Source organism: Mustela erminea, chromosome 18, assembly GCF_009829155.1.
Source record: "Mustela erminea isolate mMusErm1 chromosome 18, mMusErm1.Pri, whole genome shotgun sequence".
Taxonomy (NCBI): domain Eukaryota; kingdom Metazoa; phylum Chordata; class Mammalia; order Carnivora; family Mustelidae; genus Mustela; species Mustela erminea.
The window spans coordinates 2160304-2175466 of NC_045631.1; the positions used below are offsets into that span (position 1 = coordinate 2160304).

Here is a 15163-nt window from a genome sequence, read left to right on the forward strand (position 1 = left end):
GTGCTGCCCTTGGCCACCCAGAACAGGTACTAAGCCGGGATGGGGGGCACGAGCCCACTCACACACAAGACCTCCCGCGTGTTCTGTCCTGGGGTGCTCCCAAAAGGTTCCTTTTCGGGGCAGCACATTGGACCAATATTCAGAGCTGGGCCAGGGACAAAGGTCCCAACCTTACTTAGACCACGTGGGCTGAGGGCTGACTTCCTGCACCAGCAACACCTGTCCGCCCTGGTTCCATTTCAGAGCACCCTGCGCTACCCTGCCTCCCCCCATATGGGGGCTAGGACGCCCTCTCCCCTGCTAGGGGGCAGGGACAAGGTCCTGTTTAGCCTCACATTCCCAGGGCCTGGGCAGCATTTCTCCATCTGGTGCTGATCCGCGTAAGGGGTGGGGCTCTGGCCGGGAGAGGTGAAAGATTTGGGGAGAGGGGACACGGGGGACAGGACCCCACGGTCCCGGGAAGCCTGGGAGGGATGAAAAGTTCTTTGGAAGAGGCGGGAAAGAGGATGTAGAGGATGAGAGAGGGAAAAGACGGGAGAAGGGTTTCTCCGGGTCTGGCCCGGAGGAGGAGGCGTCCCCCGCCCCCCGCCTCAGGCCTTCCCGGGTTGGGGGCGAGGAGCGTGGTAGGGCTCCCCAGCGCGACGCCAGGCCCCGCCCCTACGGCCTGCGGCCCCGCCCCCGCGGCTGTGGTCCCGCCCCCCCGGGATTTAGTGCTGGTGGCCAGGGTGGTTCCGCCGCCGCCGCTTCCGCCTTCGCCAGGTGAGGGTCCCGCGGGGCGGGGAGGCGGGGCACAGGGGCCGCAGGAGGGGCCGTCGCTTGGGGTGCGTCCGCGGATACCCTGTTCGCCTCCCCTCCCTTCCGCGGCCGCCTTTCCTCCCGTCCCCCTTCGGGTACTGTCCCCACCTCACCTTGCTGGCGGTCTCCCTGGGTCCCGGCCTCCTCCCTCCTCGCCGCTCCGCGCGCCCTGTCCCTAGTTCAGCCCTTCGTCAGGGTTTAACTAAAGGTGGAGGGGGGCGTCCAGGTGCGTGTAGGGGAGAGCGCGGTGCAGGCAGCGCCCACAGCTCCAGGCCTTGGTTAGCTCAGACTGGGGGAGTTGCCTGGAAGCCCGGTCGGATTGAGTGACTCAGGTGCGCGGGCAGGGCTCCTGCAGCTGAGCGCAGGTGGGTGTGGAAGGGACTGTGCACCCGGCAGCACCTGGCTCGTGGGCAGTGCCCGAGCTTAGCTCAGCCTGCACCTGACCGCCGGTCACAAATACCCAGTGATTTCAGGCGTGGCTGTCTCGGGTGCCGACCAGGCGGTGAGCCTGGGCATCTCGGAGCCGAGGGGCCGTATGCCCGCGTAGTTGAGGAGTGTGTGCGCACGGGCCCTGGTCGTCTCTTGTGCTGTGTGTTTCTGTGGACCTTGATGTCTCCGACATGTGGGGCGGTGTATCTCGGAGGCCGTGAACTTCAGTGTCACCGGTAGGCGTGCAGGCATGGTTCACGGCAGCGTTACTGGAACTCTCGGACTTGAAAGGCCATGTGTCTGGGTGGCTCAGCCCTCTTTTGCAGCATGTCTGTAGGTCTCCGTGTGTGTGTGTGTGTGTGTGTGTGTGTAGCAGTGTTTCGAGTGTGGAGGCAGGTTCCTGTGTGTCTGGGCACGCGCATCGGCAGGGCGGAGGCACTGTGTAGTTAGCATATCTGGGCATCCCCAGCAGGGATGTGGTACCTGGGTGTCCTAGGGGTCCAGGAGTAGGGTGCCGTCCTATCTCAAGAGTGGGAAGAGGAACATATGTCAGGTCTGCAGAGCTCTGGGATCTCAAGTGTGAGGTGGGAACCGTAGGTAGGTGTGGGGAGGGTTTTTCCTGGGGTTTGTGGGAGTGGCCCGATTCCTGCCATTCTTTGATGCATCCCTCCCACTGCACCTGAGTGTGTCTGATGGGGTCGGGGGTGGGGGTGGATCTCGAGGCCCCATTTCTGCTGTCTGGGAGTCCCATTGGCTTTGTGTCTAGAGCTGGATGCATGGACCTCCGGGATGCCTTCTCCAGACATGGTCCCCGAGGCGAGTTCAATGTGGCTGCTGAGGCTGCTCCGGGACATCCAGCTGGCCCAGTTCTACCGACCCATCCTCGAGGAGCTTACTGTGACCCGGCCGGAGCACTTTGACTTTGTCAGGCCCGAGGACCTGGATGGCATTGGAATGGGCCGGCCTGGTAAGGGGCCCCTGGCCTGCCCCCCACCAGCCCTCCTCTGCCCTGTAAATCCTCCTGCGTCCCGACCTAACTAACCCCCACAGCCCATCATGTAACACCCACGTGCCCTGATTCGGACCTTCCCCAGCCCAGCGCAGACTCACTGAGGCTCTGAAGAAGCACCGTTCGGGGCTCAAGTCAAAGAACTGGGTCTACAAGGTGTGTGTTTTGGGGTGGGGGGGTAACAGGCTTAAAGGGCCAGCGTAGGCCCGGAACTGGGGCAGGCCAAGTGTCAGGGAGGAGTGGTACAGGGTTCCACACACTTAATTCCCACCCCTGCTTCAGATCCTTGGGGGCTTAGCACCTGAGCAGAAGGACACCACCTCAGTTCCTGACAGCCCCCTGTCCCTCCCTGAGCCCGAGGGGGGACTCAAGTGTCTGATCCCGGACGGTGCTGTGTGCAGAGGGGAACTGCTGGGCTCTGGCTGCTTTGGCGTGGTGCACCGAGGGCTGTGGACACTGCCTGGTGGCCAGAGTGTGAGTCCAGGGAGCCTCCTTCATTCTGGGTTCTGGGGCCAGCCACCGGTCTGGTCTTTGCCCCTTCCTTCCTTCCTTCCTCCCTCCCTCCCTCCCTTCCTTCCTTCCTTCCTTCCTTTCTTTTTTAATTTTGGCTTCCCCTCTGCCCTGCATGCCCTCTCTGCTCTGGGTGCCAGTGTCCTTTCCCTGTGATGCCCCAGGTCCCAGTAGCTGTCAAGTCCCTCCGGGTGGGTCCTGAAGGCCCCGTGGGCACAGAGCTGGGGGACTTCCTTCGAGAGGTGTCCGTCATGATGAACTTGGAGCACCCACACGTGCTGCGTCTGCACGGCCTCGTACTGGGCCAGCCTCTGCAGATGGTGAGCTGGCCGGACAGCAGCTCCCAGGGCAGGGGCGCGATGGGAGGGAGGGAGGGGGCCAGAGGCCGGGGTGGGCGGCGGGGAGGGGGTCAGACCTCTGCTCACGCGGCGCCGCGCTCCGGCAGGTGATGGAGCTGGCGCCGCTGGGCTCCCTGCACGCGCGCCTGACCACCCCGGCCCCGACACCCCCGCTGCCCGTGGCCCTTCTGTGCCTCTTTCTGCGGCAGCTGGCAGGGGCCATGGCGTACCTGGGGGCCCGCGGGCTGGTGCACCGAGACCTCGCCACGCGCAACCTGCTGCTGGCTTCCCCGCGCACGGTCAAGGTGGCGGACTTCGGGCTGGTGCGGCCGCTGCGCGGCGCCCGGGGCCGCTACGTCATGGGCGGGCCCCGCCCCATCCCCTACGCCTGGTGAGGGGCCGAGGGGGCGCTGATCCGGGCGGCGTGGGCGCGCCAGGCCCCCAGAGTAGGCCGGGACGAGGATTCGGAAGGGTTTGGGAAGGAGATCACAGAGGGTGGTGGTGGCGCGGTGGAGGTCGCTCGTGGGGGAAACGCGCCCCGCCCCCTCGGCGGCCTGGTTCAGCAGAGTTTTCCGCAGGTGCGCGCCGGAGAGCCTGCGCCAGGGGGCCTTCTCTTCTGCGTCCGACGTGTGGATGTTTGGGGTGACATTGTGGGAGATGTTCTCCCGGGGCAAGGAGCCCTGGGCCGGGGTCCCGCCGTACCTCATCCTGCAGCGGCTGGAGCAGGACCGGGCCCGGCTGCCTCGGCCTCCCCTCTGCTCCAGGGCGCTCTACGCCGTCGCCTTGCGCTGCTGGGCCCCCCACCCCGCCGACCGGCCTAGCTTTTCTTACCTGGAGGGGCTGCTCCAAGAGGTGGGAGCCCCTACCTCCCCCCACACACCCCGTCTCACCTCCCCGTTTTCTCCCAGAGTTGCACGCACAAGACTAACAGATAATTCCCGGGCTGGGGTCTGGGACAGACCAGCAGATTCGGGCTCTACCTGCAGGGTGCTCGGAGCCCTGGGGAGGCAGTTTGGCCTACACAGATGCGGGCTCAAGGGCTGGGGGCTGGGCCAGAAAAGGGGGTGCTCAGAGCAGCGGGCTGCTGTGGGTGTCTCCAGGCAGACGTTAAAGCAGTTCAGCCGGCAACCCAGGGAAGACAGCGAGGTGACCTCAGGCTCGCCGTGCAGGGATGAGGAAGGAGCCATAGATAACCAGACCTAATGCAGGGTGCTTGATCTGTGGAAGGTACCACACTAAGACACTTAGACTATCTTCCTGCACCACTACTTCATTCTCACCATCCAGGAAGGCCACTGTTTTGTGGCCTTTACCAATGGGGCAGTTATGGCATTGACATTGAAGGGCTTTGCCTAAATTCACGGAGTAAGCAGAGGAGCAGTCTTAGGTCAGTTAAATCAGTGAAATGACCCAAATCACTGAACTCTGTTGTTGAAGTTCAGTCATTACTCCGATGGCACCTGGGAGCCATGGAAGGGTTTTGAGCAGGAGTGGGTCACAAGCCCACGTTATGTGCTCTGTCGCTCTGGCTTGGTGCAAGAAGGGATAGGAGGCAGGACACTGAACATGGGAAGAGCAGGTAGGTGATGGGCTCCAAAGCAGGAATGAAATGATGCCGATGTCTGGTTCACAGTCAAGGCAGTGGGGCCAGAAAGAAATGGAAAATTCTGGAGGCCCCGAGAGGCAGAACTGTGTGTGGAGTAAAAGCAGGGTAGGGGACATTTGCCTTGGTTCCCCTAGGTAGAGACAGGGCCCCCCTTTTTTGCTCACTGACTCCTGGGCTGTGCCCAGCTTGGCATGGACTCCAGGCCTGCCTCCCCTCCTGGATGACAACCAGGGGACGGGGACAGTCCCACCCTGGGCCCAGGACGGAGGACATAGCTGGAACGGGTTTCATTGTTGGGGGCAAGAACAGAGAGGAGTCTCCTTTCTTCCCTGCTCCCAGGAAATTACCCTTTGGACTCAGGCCACACCCCCTGATACCCTCTCCTCCTGTCTCTGCAGGCCTGGCCTCCTGAGGGACGTTGTGTCCAGGATGTCATGGAGCCAGGCGCCCTAAGGATGCAGACTGGTGACCTCATCACTATCATCGAGGGCAGGTGAGAGCCTCATGCCACCCACATGTCAGCAGGAGGAGGACTCCCAGCCAACCTTCCTGATGCGGGTCCGACCTGCTGCTCCTCAGCTCCTTGAACCCGGCTCCTCTGCCTCCCCTCTACCCCACTGGACCCCGAGAGCTGCACTACCATCGTGGTGGCCTCCGGCTGGAGCCACCAAGCCCATAGAGCCCTTTTGTGTTCCGGAGAAAAAAAGCTTCCCTTCCTCCAGGCAGATGCTTGCGAGCTGAATGTGGGCTCAGGCCCAGCCCCCGCCTGGCGCCTTCACCAGTGCCTCTTCCCACAGCCCCGACTCTGCAACCTGGAAAGGCCAGAATGGCCGGACACTCAAAGTGGGCAGCTTCCCAGCCTCGGCGGTGACGCTGGCAGACGGGGGGGGCCCGCCAGCCACCCGTCTGGTCCCGAGGGTCTCCCCTGCCCAGGGAGAGCGACAGCAGGGAAGCGGAAATGGGTAGGCACCTGAAACAGTGGGGTGGGGTGTGTGGGGGGACACAGCTGGGCTGGGGGAACCACGTCCTGCAACTTCTCTGGAAAGGAAGCTTGGGGAGGGGGCCCGGGTGAGGCTGGAGGGAAGGCTGGGCTCGGCTCCCAGCTGGAGGGTCCCCTCTGAGTCTCCGCCTGCCTGGGAGAGCCCCCCAACATTTCTGGGGTAGGGGACACGGCTAGGTGGGTCAGGGGTGGGGGTGTGGAGTGAATGGGATCCCTGTCTCTCACAGGGACAGAGGGAAGGCAAAGCTTCAGGATTTACCTCCTGCACGGGCCCAGAGAAGGAACAGGAATGTGCCCCTGCAGAGGATGAAAGGTAGGCATGGCTGATGGGGACCTGGCCTCTGGGGTCTCGAGATCAAGAGCGATTCTCTGAGTATCCCCCTGCCTGGAGTCCCGAACTTGGCGCACTTGACTGGACAGCCCGGCTGGACTTGAGGGACCGCCCACCCCACTTTCAGCTCCTGCCAGCTCGGCCTTTTGGGGCCTCCCCTGCCTCAACTTGGGTGTCTGCTGGGCATACCCTACTGCACCCCTAGCCGAGGGTCACCCCAAGAGCAGGGCACAGAGTGGGGAGAAGGCAGGGCCCTGCGCCTGTGCTCCCTCTCAAGCTTTATTTTTTTTCTCAACGTACAGTCCTTTCCAAGAGTTTGGAGTCTGTTCTGTCCCTGGGCCCCCGCCCCACAGGGGGTGGTTCGAGCCCCCCTGAACTTCGTCATGCCAGAGCTGTGCCCCAGGGACCCCCAGGCCTGCCATCCCGGACTCCCTTTGCCTCTAGCCCTTCTCAGCCCAGCCAGCCCCCCAGGGAGCGGCCTCCCTGGCCCAAAAGGGAACCCCCCCACAGCCAGCCCTCAGGAGCACCTGCCGCTGGCAAAGCCACCATCCCCTCTGGAGGCCTCTTGCCAGACCCCGAGCTACAGAGGAGGGTCATGGAGGTGAGCTCTCCCTGATGTGGCTGGTGTCCGGAGGGGGCTCTAGGCTGGGGCAGCGGCCTGAGCGAGGCTTTGTGCCCCGCAGGTGGAGCTGAGCGTGCACGGAGTCACCCACCAGGAGTGCCAGGCGGCACTGAGGGCCACTGGGGGAGACGTGGTTTCTGCCATCCGGAACCTCAAGGTAAAGCCGGATGCTGCTCTCTGGTTCTTGCAGCTCCCGCGGCCCCCACCCATCGCCCAACACTCACTGTCCCCCCTGCCCGGCACTCACTATCCCCCCCCACCTGGCACTCACTGTCCCTCCTGCCACCCCGCAGGTAGAGCAGCTCTACCATCTGAGCAGCCGGTCCAGAGCCGACTGCCGACGCATCCTGGAGCATTACCAGTGGGATCTCTCTGCGGCCAGTCGCTATGTCCTGGCTCGGCCCTGAGCGCTGCCCCCTTGGGCACGGATACCGGCCTGGATGGACGGCCTGGCCGTGTGGGACCAAGCGGAACCAGAACGGATCCCACCAGGGCAGAACTTCCTCCATGGGGAGACTGTGCCAGAGGCAGCTGCAGCAGGAGCTGGGGCCGGGCATGGGCGAGCATCTTTTCCCGTACCCGTTGGCCTCTGAAGGCTCCAGCCTCCTTGGCTGGTTCATAGAAGGATCTAGTCTGGTCTGCCTACCGTATTCCCAACTAAAAGAACTTGGAGAGACAGAGCTGTCCCCCATCACACGCTTGCTCAGGAGGACCTTAGGAACAGCCATCCGGAGTGGCCAGGCCCCACCACGCCAGACTCTGTGTGCACAGCCATCCCAGATGGCAGACGCCTCCCTCTGGATTCGGGGTACGTGGCCCAGACTGCTTGGCTAGGTCCGGGGCCATGATGGAGGATGGCGTTGCCTTCTTGAACTCAAGGACACTGGACCTGGGCAGCCTGGATGGTGAAACGGGCCAGCCCCCCCCACCGCCCGCCAAAGGCCCACCTATTTCCCTGGGTTTCTTCCCACACCCATGCTTCTATTCTCCCATGACATACATCTCCCAGTATCCAAAAAGTTACAAACTTTATATGAATATAACATACAAAGGTGCAGCCTCCTTCCCCGGGTGAGGAAAGGACGGGATGCTTGCGTAAGGCACGGGAGCTGCTAAGCGCCGACTGCGGGCAGGGCCCAAGGGGGAAGGACGTTGGCACCGGAGGGCAGGCCCTACAGCTGTTGACGGGGAGGCGGGGATCCCCCCTCAGAGGCCCACAGTCTCAGGCTGGACTCCCTGGCCAAGCCGGTGCGGGGGGAGAGCGGCCTTCGCCACCGTCTTTGGTGCTGCAGGGCCCCAGCCCCAGCTCTGTCAGAAAACCCCAGGGCTCTGGATTCCACAGACCACACGTGGAGCAGAGGCCTGGTAGGGGGTGAGGGAGAGTCTGAAAGCGAATATGCCTGCGCGCTGGGGGCTCGCCAGAGACGGTGGTGGGAGGTCGCAGGGGCAGGGCTCTCCTATATACTCTTCTTTGGGGACCGAGGCGAAGGAGGCCGGGGAATGAGGGTAGGGGTAGGGCCGCGTGGCCCCTAGACTCTCAGCCATCCCTGTCTGTCCCCTGTCGTGTGCTTTAAGGGAAGGGGCTGCCTCTGAGGAGGGGCTGGGGCAGGCCGCCATCTTGGATCCCCGTTGAGGTGACGGTCTCCTCACCCTGACGTGGCCTCTAACTGGTGATGGCCGAAGGCCCAGTGCCTCCTCGCTTCTCGAAGAACATGTAGTCCTGAGGGGAGGGCACTGTCACCAGAGCTCAAAGCCTGGCGTGAGAGCAGAGGGGCAGGAGGGGAGGCGGGGCGGCCAACTCACGATGAGGAATGTGGCTCCCAGCAGCACAGCCTTCACCCTCACATCCAGATCCAGCGGGAACTGCAGGCCAAAGTCATCTGCATCCGTAAGGGCCTCTCGGAGTAGCCCCCCCCACTGCTTGCTGATGCGGCCCACACTGCGGGACTCATCCGGGGTCTTCACCTGGGGGTGGGGGGCAGAACCCAACTGGGAAGGATGCGACTGACCCCCCACCATCACCCCGCACGAACCATGCAGGCCCTCCACTCCGGGAATCCTTCCGACAGCCCCAGGTTTCCACGTGACATCGGGGGAAACTGAGTCAGCCTAGGTCATGCTGCGTGTGTATAGCAAAAATCAGAATTTGGGGTCTGATGTGTGGCTCTTAAAAGGCCTCACATGAGAACAGAACATCAGCGGTGGCACACGTGTAAGTGTGATGGGCTCATCTCAGCACAGGGCTGCCCGCTGGGTTTGTTCTGGTTACCAAAGTACCTGGCACCCATGGTGGGTGCCCTGGATGCCCTGAACACAGTAGCCTGGTCAAGTGGGGCTGGGCAGGCTGAGCTCTAGGAGCCCCCCAGGCTCCTGGAAGGCTGTGGCTGTCCGAAGGTGTGGTTTTCCTCGAATCTGCAAAGTAGGACAGACCCTGTCCACCATCAGCAGCTTCATCCACCTGCTTCTATGGGGGCAGCAGTATGTGGCCTGTGAGGACCCAGATTTTCACGGGCCTCCCTGGGCCCAGCAGCAAGAGCCCCTGCCGCTGTGGGTGGGAACTCACAGTGATCCCCCGGTCCTTTTCCTAGGCTTAGTCTTCATGACTGGAACAATGCCCATCCCGTCACCTTCCCCCACTGCCTCCCAGAGCTGGGGCACTCCTGCAGACCAGTCTCAAGATGAGGAAGGGCTTCTCCCTGCCAGCCCTGGGGTCCCAACTGCAGCCCCAAATAGGGATCCTTCACAGTTAGGTAAAAGGGAGACTGGCCCTGTGAGGGCCCTGAGGTCTCCCTGTTCCCATCCAGAGCTCACCAGTGATCGTCCCATCATGGAACCTCCACCCACACACCAAGGTGACTCGGTTTTAAAAGCAGGCTTAGGCCAGACACCTCATCAACAGCCTTGGGAAGTCTGTGGGCTTCTAACTGTTATCCCTTCCTTATCTGTACGGGTGATTATCCCTGAGGGAACTCAAGTGTCTGTGAGATACCTGTCTTCTAGAAACCTTCCCCTGAGAGTATCAGCACTTGGGCTCTCCCGGCGGATGACAGAAATGCATGATGACAGGGATATAGATCACCCAGATTCCCGGTTGGAGGGGCTGTTTGGACTTCTAGGTTGGCGGGGCAAGCAGCAGGATCTTAGCAAGTCTGGTGCTTGCTCCTGGGTCAGGGCTCACAGACTCCTGCAAAGGAGCCACGTGGGTCCAGCCCACAGCAGACTTGCCCTAAATCGGGCCTGGCTTTAGACTCTTTCCCCTTCCACACAGGGCTGCCAGCGACCATCAGCACTGGTCCCTAAGAAAACACTTCTTTGCCAAGCTTTCATTTCTCAGGACCACAGGGACATCCCTTCCTGAGTGGAGGAACCCTGGAAGTGTGGTACGAGTCACAGTGGGTTTGGATGTTAGAGCTCAGGGTCTTGACCTTCGTGTTGGCCATCCCACCTCACAGAAGCTGCCATCTGGCTTTACGGAGGTCCCAGGACTCTCCCCTTACTCCCGGTACCTCAAAGTTGGTGTCTGTGCCGCAGCCACAGGTCCAGCAGGGCCCCACCACACGCAGGATGGTACGGCGATCAGCATCCTGGATGGAGAACTTGGGGAGGAAGGGGTGCCAGGTCTGTAGCACGTGGCCAATGGTGGTGCCGGGGGGAGCCTGGACTTCCATCTGGAGTGGGAGGCAGACAGGATCAGCCGAGCCAGGGCACCCCGGCCCAAGCTCTCACAGGTCAGGCTCCGTCATCCGTCTCCCCGCACAAGACCTCCCGCCCCCTTCGCTAGACCACTTGTCACCAACCTCACGGCCGCCCATCTCACCGGCCCGAGCCCACGCCTCGTTTCGAGTGGACCGTGCTCAGTCAGTGGTCCTCCCCACGATGGCCTGGCCCCCCGCCCGAACCCCTCCTCGGCCCGGCCCTCCCCGCCCACCTCCTGGAGGCCGCACGGGCAGCAGCCGCAGCCACAGTGGAGGGGGCGGAGCAGGCGGAGCACCTCGCGGTCACCGGGGTCCACCAGGCGGACACGCAGGGGCCGGCGGGCGCCACAGCACAGACGCGCGCAGCAGTTGCTCTCCTCAGCCGCCTGACCCAGGGGCTGGCCGGCCCCCGAGCGCAGTTCATACCGGTTACAGGTCTCCCAGCCTAGGAACGCTGCCACGGGGGACAGGCCGAAGCTCAGGCACTGGCACCCCTGAGAGCGCACCCTCTCCGCGCCCCCCCCCCTCCGCGCCATGAGGCCCAACCTACTCCCCCTTCCACTCACCTTCCACGCGCTCAGCCTTCTGGTGAATCAAGATCTGATCGATCTGAAAAGAGAGTGGGGTGGGCGGCGATGTCAGCGGGTTGGCCTGGACGCCAGGCTCCCCGCCTCATCCCGCCACTCCTCCTCCCTCGCACTCACCTGCACCAGGAATTCGAGGCCGGAAGGCACCCCCGGCAGTGGCAAGAAGGGGGCGGCAGGCCCTGGGGCTCCGGGGCCGGGCGAGGGGAAGACAGAGAAGCCGGGCGCAGGGGCAGGTACGTGGGCGGGCACTGGCGCCTGCCCGGGCCCAGGGTGCAGGGCCGGCTCCGGGTACCCCGCGGTCACAGGGTAGGGAGGTGGGGGTGAAGGGGCGTGCCCTTTGTGGGGCAAGTAGCCTGTCGAGGGGGACAGGGGTGGATTAGAAGGGGACCCGCGGCCTCACCCACTTCCCCCAGGCGCCGGGCCGCGAGGCTGCGGAGGGGGGAGTGTGATGGGAAGAGGCGGAGAAAGATGCGGCGGGGGAGCAGGGCGGCGGCTCCCGGAGGAAGGGAGGGGCCCACGCAGCCAGTCGGAGCACATTCCGGGAGGATGGGTTCGACGCCCGGCTCCCGAGTCCGTGGGGGGATAACGGAGACCCTCCACCCGGCGCCCACTTACCTGCCATGGGAGAGGGGGTAGTTGGCGGGATACCGGGGTGTCCGGGAGGCTCAGTCTGAGCGGCGGAGGCAAGTTCGGGCACAGCCAAACAGACCCAGAGACAGACACAAAGACGGACAGGCAAACGCGGACAGGCTGCTGCGCCCGCCGCCAGCCCAGGGTCTCTAGGGCGGCGCCTCTGACTCAGGGAGAAATCGAAACTGTCAGCGGGCAGGGCGGGGTACCTGCGACCCTTCATTCCCTCGGGGGCCCCAGAACCGCCCCCTCCTTTGTTCTCCCATTCTCCGCGGAGACCGCTGTTGGCAGACGGCAGGACAGATGGACCCGCGGCCCGACCAACGGCCCGACCTCCGGGGAGGCGTCCTGACCTTTCGGTGCCCCCTGCTCACCTGAAGCCCCTGGAAGAGCTGGGTTGCCCAGCTCCCGGTCGCTCACAGGAGCTCGGGGAGGCGGGCCCGAGATCTGACCCCGCCCCTCGACCCGTCCAGGCCCCGCCCCTCTCGGCCTGGGCGGCGCGCCTGCGCACAAAGGAGGCCGGCTCTCCGCTGGCTGTGGACCACGGGCTGCGCGGGGCGGTCGGCGTCCCCTCCTCCTCCGCTCGGGAGCCCCAGGCCAGAGGACGCTCGCCTGGGGAGGGCTGCCGGCGGAGACCTAGCCCTGCGACCCCGCCAGGTCTGCGGGCGCGGAGGGCTCCGTGTCCCTGGGTGGGAAGCGAGGGCAGCTTGCGCGGCGCTGGACCCCAGGCTCCTCCTCCCAAGGGCGGTTCGGGCCCCGCTGACGCAGCGGAACACCCTCACACTCCCTCATTGGCTTCCAGGGCTGGTCCCCGGCTCCCTTTCGGCCTCCCGGGGGCTGCCTCGCGGGCTCCTCTCCGTGACGCCGCAGTCACCCACTCAGACACCTTGCAACTACAGTAGTGCCTGCAGGAACCCTAGACCACGTGGTGACAGGCCGCCCAGCGGTGTCAGCGTTGACCGTGCGGCGCAGGGAGGGGGGCGGAGGCAGCGCGGTTGGCAGGAAAGCCTCCGGAGAAGAGTGGCCTCTCCTGCGTCCTGAGCAGAGGCGCGCAATTGCGAGGAAGCCCTGGGCCTGGGGCCCCACGGGCCGAGCGGTAAGACAGGAGCTTACACAGCGAGGCCAGCGCACGTGTACGGGCCTGCTGGGACTGGGACTTGGCCCCGGGGACCGCACGGAGCCCACCGCAACACTTTCAGACCCAAGGAGAAGGTCAATTCTGTGTTTTAGAGAAACCACTTACACCGGAAGGTGGACCGTGCAGGCACCCGGGACAGTCGCTGGGGGAGAGGATGCTGTGTTAGTGCGGACAGATAGACGTGGCAGACTTGGGGGACACTTAGACGGTAACATAGAACTTGTTGGAGGGGTGAGATGTGGAGGTGAGGAGTTCAGTCCCTGTCTGGTGACCAGGTCACCCCTTGGGGTCACCCCTCAAGAGGGACACAGGGAGAAGCAGGTTTGTGGGTGACGGTGGGGCTCCTTTGCCCCTATGTCCATGTTTCTCTGGACTGGTCAGCTGCTGCCACAGCTTTCGTCATGGTGAACTTCAGACCCAAGTGCCTGACCTCTCCCTTGGTATCCCTTAGTACCTCAGATTCGACTTGGCGGGAACCATATAAACATACGGAAATTCAGTTACTCAACAAAGACTCTGTGAGCATCTACTCTATGTCAGACAGCATTGATAGGAACACACAGAGGGTTTTTGTTTGTTTTCTTAAGCTTTTTATTTATTAGAGAGAGAGCATGAGCAGGGGGAGGAACAGAGGGAGAGGGGAGAAGCAGGATCCCCACTGAGCAGGGAGAGCCCATGTGGGGCTCGATCCCAGGACCCTGGGATCCTGACCTGAGCCCAAGGCAGACGCTTCACTGACTGAGCCGCCTGGGTGCCCAGGAAACTACAGCAGTTAAATGAGACATTAAAAATTGCTGATGTCCCGTGGCTTGCATTCTAGCAGAGAAGAGACAAAAAATGTAAAATATTCTAGAGGGCAGATGTGACCAGTGCTCTGAAGAAAAACGGGCCAAGGTAAGGAGGATACAGGGTGGTGGGCAGGAGTGGCGCTACCAAAGGGAATGGGCAAGGAAGGTGCCACTAAGGAGGTGGGAGTTGAACAAAAACCTAGAGGTCAAGGATCAAGCTAGGCCGACTTCTGCCGAAGAACGTTTCCGGCAAAGGGAACGCCGAAGGCAAAAGCTCTAAGGGAGAAGCCTGCCTTACCTGTTCAACGGACAGAAAGGAGGCCAGTGCGGCCGGAGTGGAAGGAACTAGGGAGAAGTAAGAGAGGTCACACAAGCCTGAACCACATACAGCCCTGCAGACCACTGGATTGGACTGAATGAGATGGGAAGGGTTGCAGGGTTTGGACAGAGACCGGAAACTGACACTCAATCAGGGGTCCTCAACTCTGGCCACAAGAGAGAATCTTCTGGGAGCTTCACAAAATACCTCTTCGTGGGCCCCGGGTCCTATCAACTCAATTAGAATATCTGGGGTCAATGTAGACAGGAGACCTTTTTGAGAATTTCTTAAGATTTTAATGTGCAGCTAAAGGCTGAGGACCCCGATGTCACAGAGTGTCTCTCTCTCAGGCTGTTCTGTCTGGAATAGGCAGGCAAGGGAACTAGAACTAGAAGTTCTTGGAAGAACTAGGTGGGATGTGATGGGGGCTTGGACCAGGGGCCGGAGTGGTAGGTGAGGAGCAGGTGGTGAGATTCCGGGTTTGCATTTAAGCCAACTAGACTTGATGGCTTGCTTGGGTACAGAATGTGAGAAAACGGGCAAGCAAAGTTGACTGCGGCTGGGCCCAGGAGGCCCTTCCTCACGGGGCTGTGCTCCTCCTGCTTGGTCATTTCCTGCCTGCCTACTCCATCCTGCGCTCCAGAAACTCCAGCTCTCCCTCCTGACTTGTCCCCAGTGTGGTTTGTCCCTTTTCTTCTGGTGAACTATTCATGCTGCTGCCCCGCAGGTGGGCAGAAGCCTTACCAGTCCCCCAAAGCAAAAGGAGCCCGCCTCTGTACCTACATGTAACACCTATCACGCTGGAACAAATTGCTTTTGCTAGGGTCTGTCTACACTGCTGAAGTCTGAATGTCTTGGCATGTATAAGAAGGAAAGGACTTATCACGGGGAGCTGGACAGAAGGGAGTTTGGATCCTGGCTTACACCCGGCTGTGATATGGACAACCTGCTTCCCCTCCGCTAGCTTCACTTCCCGCTGCCTTGTACGACCCGCAAGAACTGGAAACCGCAGTGCTCTGATAACAGGGACCAATTACTAAGCCGGCTTTATTTATCTTGGTTCCTCAAGGGCCCCCCTCCCACACTGGCAGGGTCAAAGCTCAGGTGTTAAAGATCACAGTACAGGGAAGCTTGCCATTCCTGATGTTGGGGTCTCCTCCATGTGGAGGTCCCCCACGGCCCCCGTGCTGCCTGGGGTGAAGGATGGAAATGCAGCAGGAGCCCTGGACTGGGTGCTTGGAGCCTGGGGATCCTGGGATGGCTCCGCCACTGGCACTCTGGGCCTCTCTGGGGGGTCCCTCTGAGGCTGCATTTTCGTCCTCACTAAAATAAAGAAATATTGTGATCTTGTACTAATACACCTCAA

At 62.3% G+C, this 15163-nt stretch overlaps 2 protein-coding genes and 1 long non-coding RNA gene across 9 annotated transcripts; 2 read left to right on the top strand and 1 right to left on the bottom strand.

The window, feature by feature from the left end:
* Positions 1 to 685: 685 nt before the first annotated feature.
* TNK1 (tyrosine kinase non receptor 1) lies at positions 686 to 7566 on the top strand. 3 transcript variants are annotated; one of them, XM_032321069.1, is made up of 13 exons: positions 686 to 759; positions 1991 to 2191; positions 2319 to 2389; positions 2516 to 2707; positions 2908 to 3063; positions 3189 to 3472; positions 3660 to 3933; positions 5086 to 5180; positions 5485 to 5649; positions 5915 to 6000; positions 6321 to 6619; positions 6702 to 6797; positions 6934 to 7139. In XM_032321069.1, exons 2-13 carry the CDS (start codon positions 2014 to 2016, stop codon positions 7045 to 7047), a joined length of 2010 nt encoding a protein of 669 aa, XP_032176960.1. In that variant the 5' UTR covers positions 686 to 759; positions 1991 to 2013; the 3' UTR covers positions 7048 to 7139. The 3 variants fall into 3 exon arrangements, with proteins under 3 accessions (XP_032176960.1, XP_032176961.1, XP_032176962.1); XM_032321070.1 differs by lacking the exon at positions 6321 to 6619 and having other exon boundaries at positions 6934 to 7566; XM_032321071.1 differs by lacking the exon at positions 2516 to 2707.
* Positions 7567 to 7651: 85 nt separating this feature from the next.
* Positions 7652 to 12030, bottom strand: PLSCR3 (phospholipid scramblase 3). Of its 5 annotated transcripts, none has more exons than XM_032321073.1 (8): positions 11538 to 12027; positions 11040 to 11275; positions 10902 to 10944; positions 10569 to 10789; positions 10147 to 10308; positions 8444 to 8605; positions 8291 to 8360; positions 7652 to 8002 (listed from the first exon to the last, which is right to left on the bottom strand). In XM_032321073.1, the coding sequence occupies exons 1-7, from the start codon at positions 11773 to 11775 to the stop codon at positions 8304 to 8306; spliced, it is 1119 nt and encodes a 372-aa protein (XP_032176964.1). In that variant the 5' UTR covers positions 11776 to 12027; the 3' UTR covers positions 7652 to 8002; positions 8291 to 8303. The 5 variants fall into 5 exon arrangements, with proteins under 5 accessions (XP_032176964.1, XP_032176966.1, XP_032176967.1 ...); XM_032321075.1 differs by having other exon boundaries at positions 7652 to 8360; positions 11538 to 11715; positions 11927 to 12019; XM_032321076.1 differs by having other exon boundaries at positions 7652 to 8360; positions 11538 to 11719; positions 11927 to 12012.
* A 47-nt stretch (positions 12031 to 12077) lies between these two features.
* Positions 12078 to 15163, top strand: LOC116577591. Its single transcript, XR_004280543.1, has 2 exons — positions 12078 to 12648; positions 14621 to 15163. It is a non-coding gene; the product is annotated as an uncharacterized LOC116577591 (long non-coding RNA).

Coding starts and splice junctions, on each gene's coding strand:
- TNK1 (XM_032321069.1), top strand. CDS start 2,014: ATGCCTTCTCCAGACATGGTCCCCGAGGCGAGTTCAATGTGGCTGCTG. Junction 5,650..5,914: donor CAGCAGGGAAGCGGAAATGG/GTAGGCACCTGA, acceptor TGTCTCTCACAG/GGACAGAGGGAAGGCAAAGC. Junction 6,798..6,933: donor CTGCCATCCGGAACCTCAAG/GTAAAGCCGGAT, acceptor GCCACCCCGCAG/GTAGAGCAGCTCTACCATCT.
- PLSCR3 (XM_032321073.1), bottom strand. CDS start 11,775: ATGAAGGGTCGCAGGTACCCCGCCCTGCCCGCTGACAGTTTCGATTTC. Junction 10,309..10,568: donor GCCCGTGCGGCCTCCAGGAG/GTGGGCGGGGAG, acceptor CTCCCACTCCAG/ATGGAAGTCCAGGCTCCCCC. Junction 8,606..10,146: donor GCACAGACACCAACTTTGAG/GTACCGGGAGTA, acceptor CCCCACCCCCAG/GTGAAGACCCCGGATGAGTC.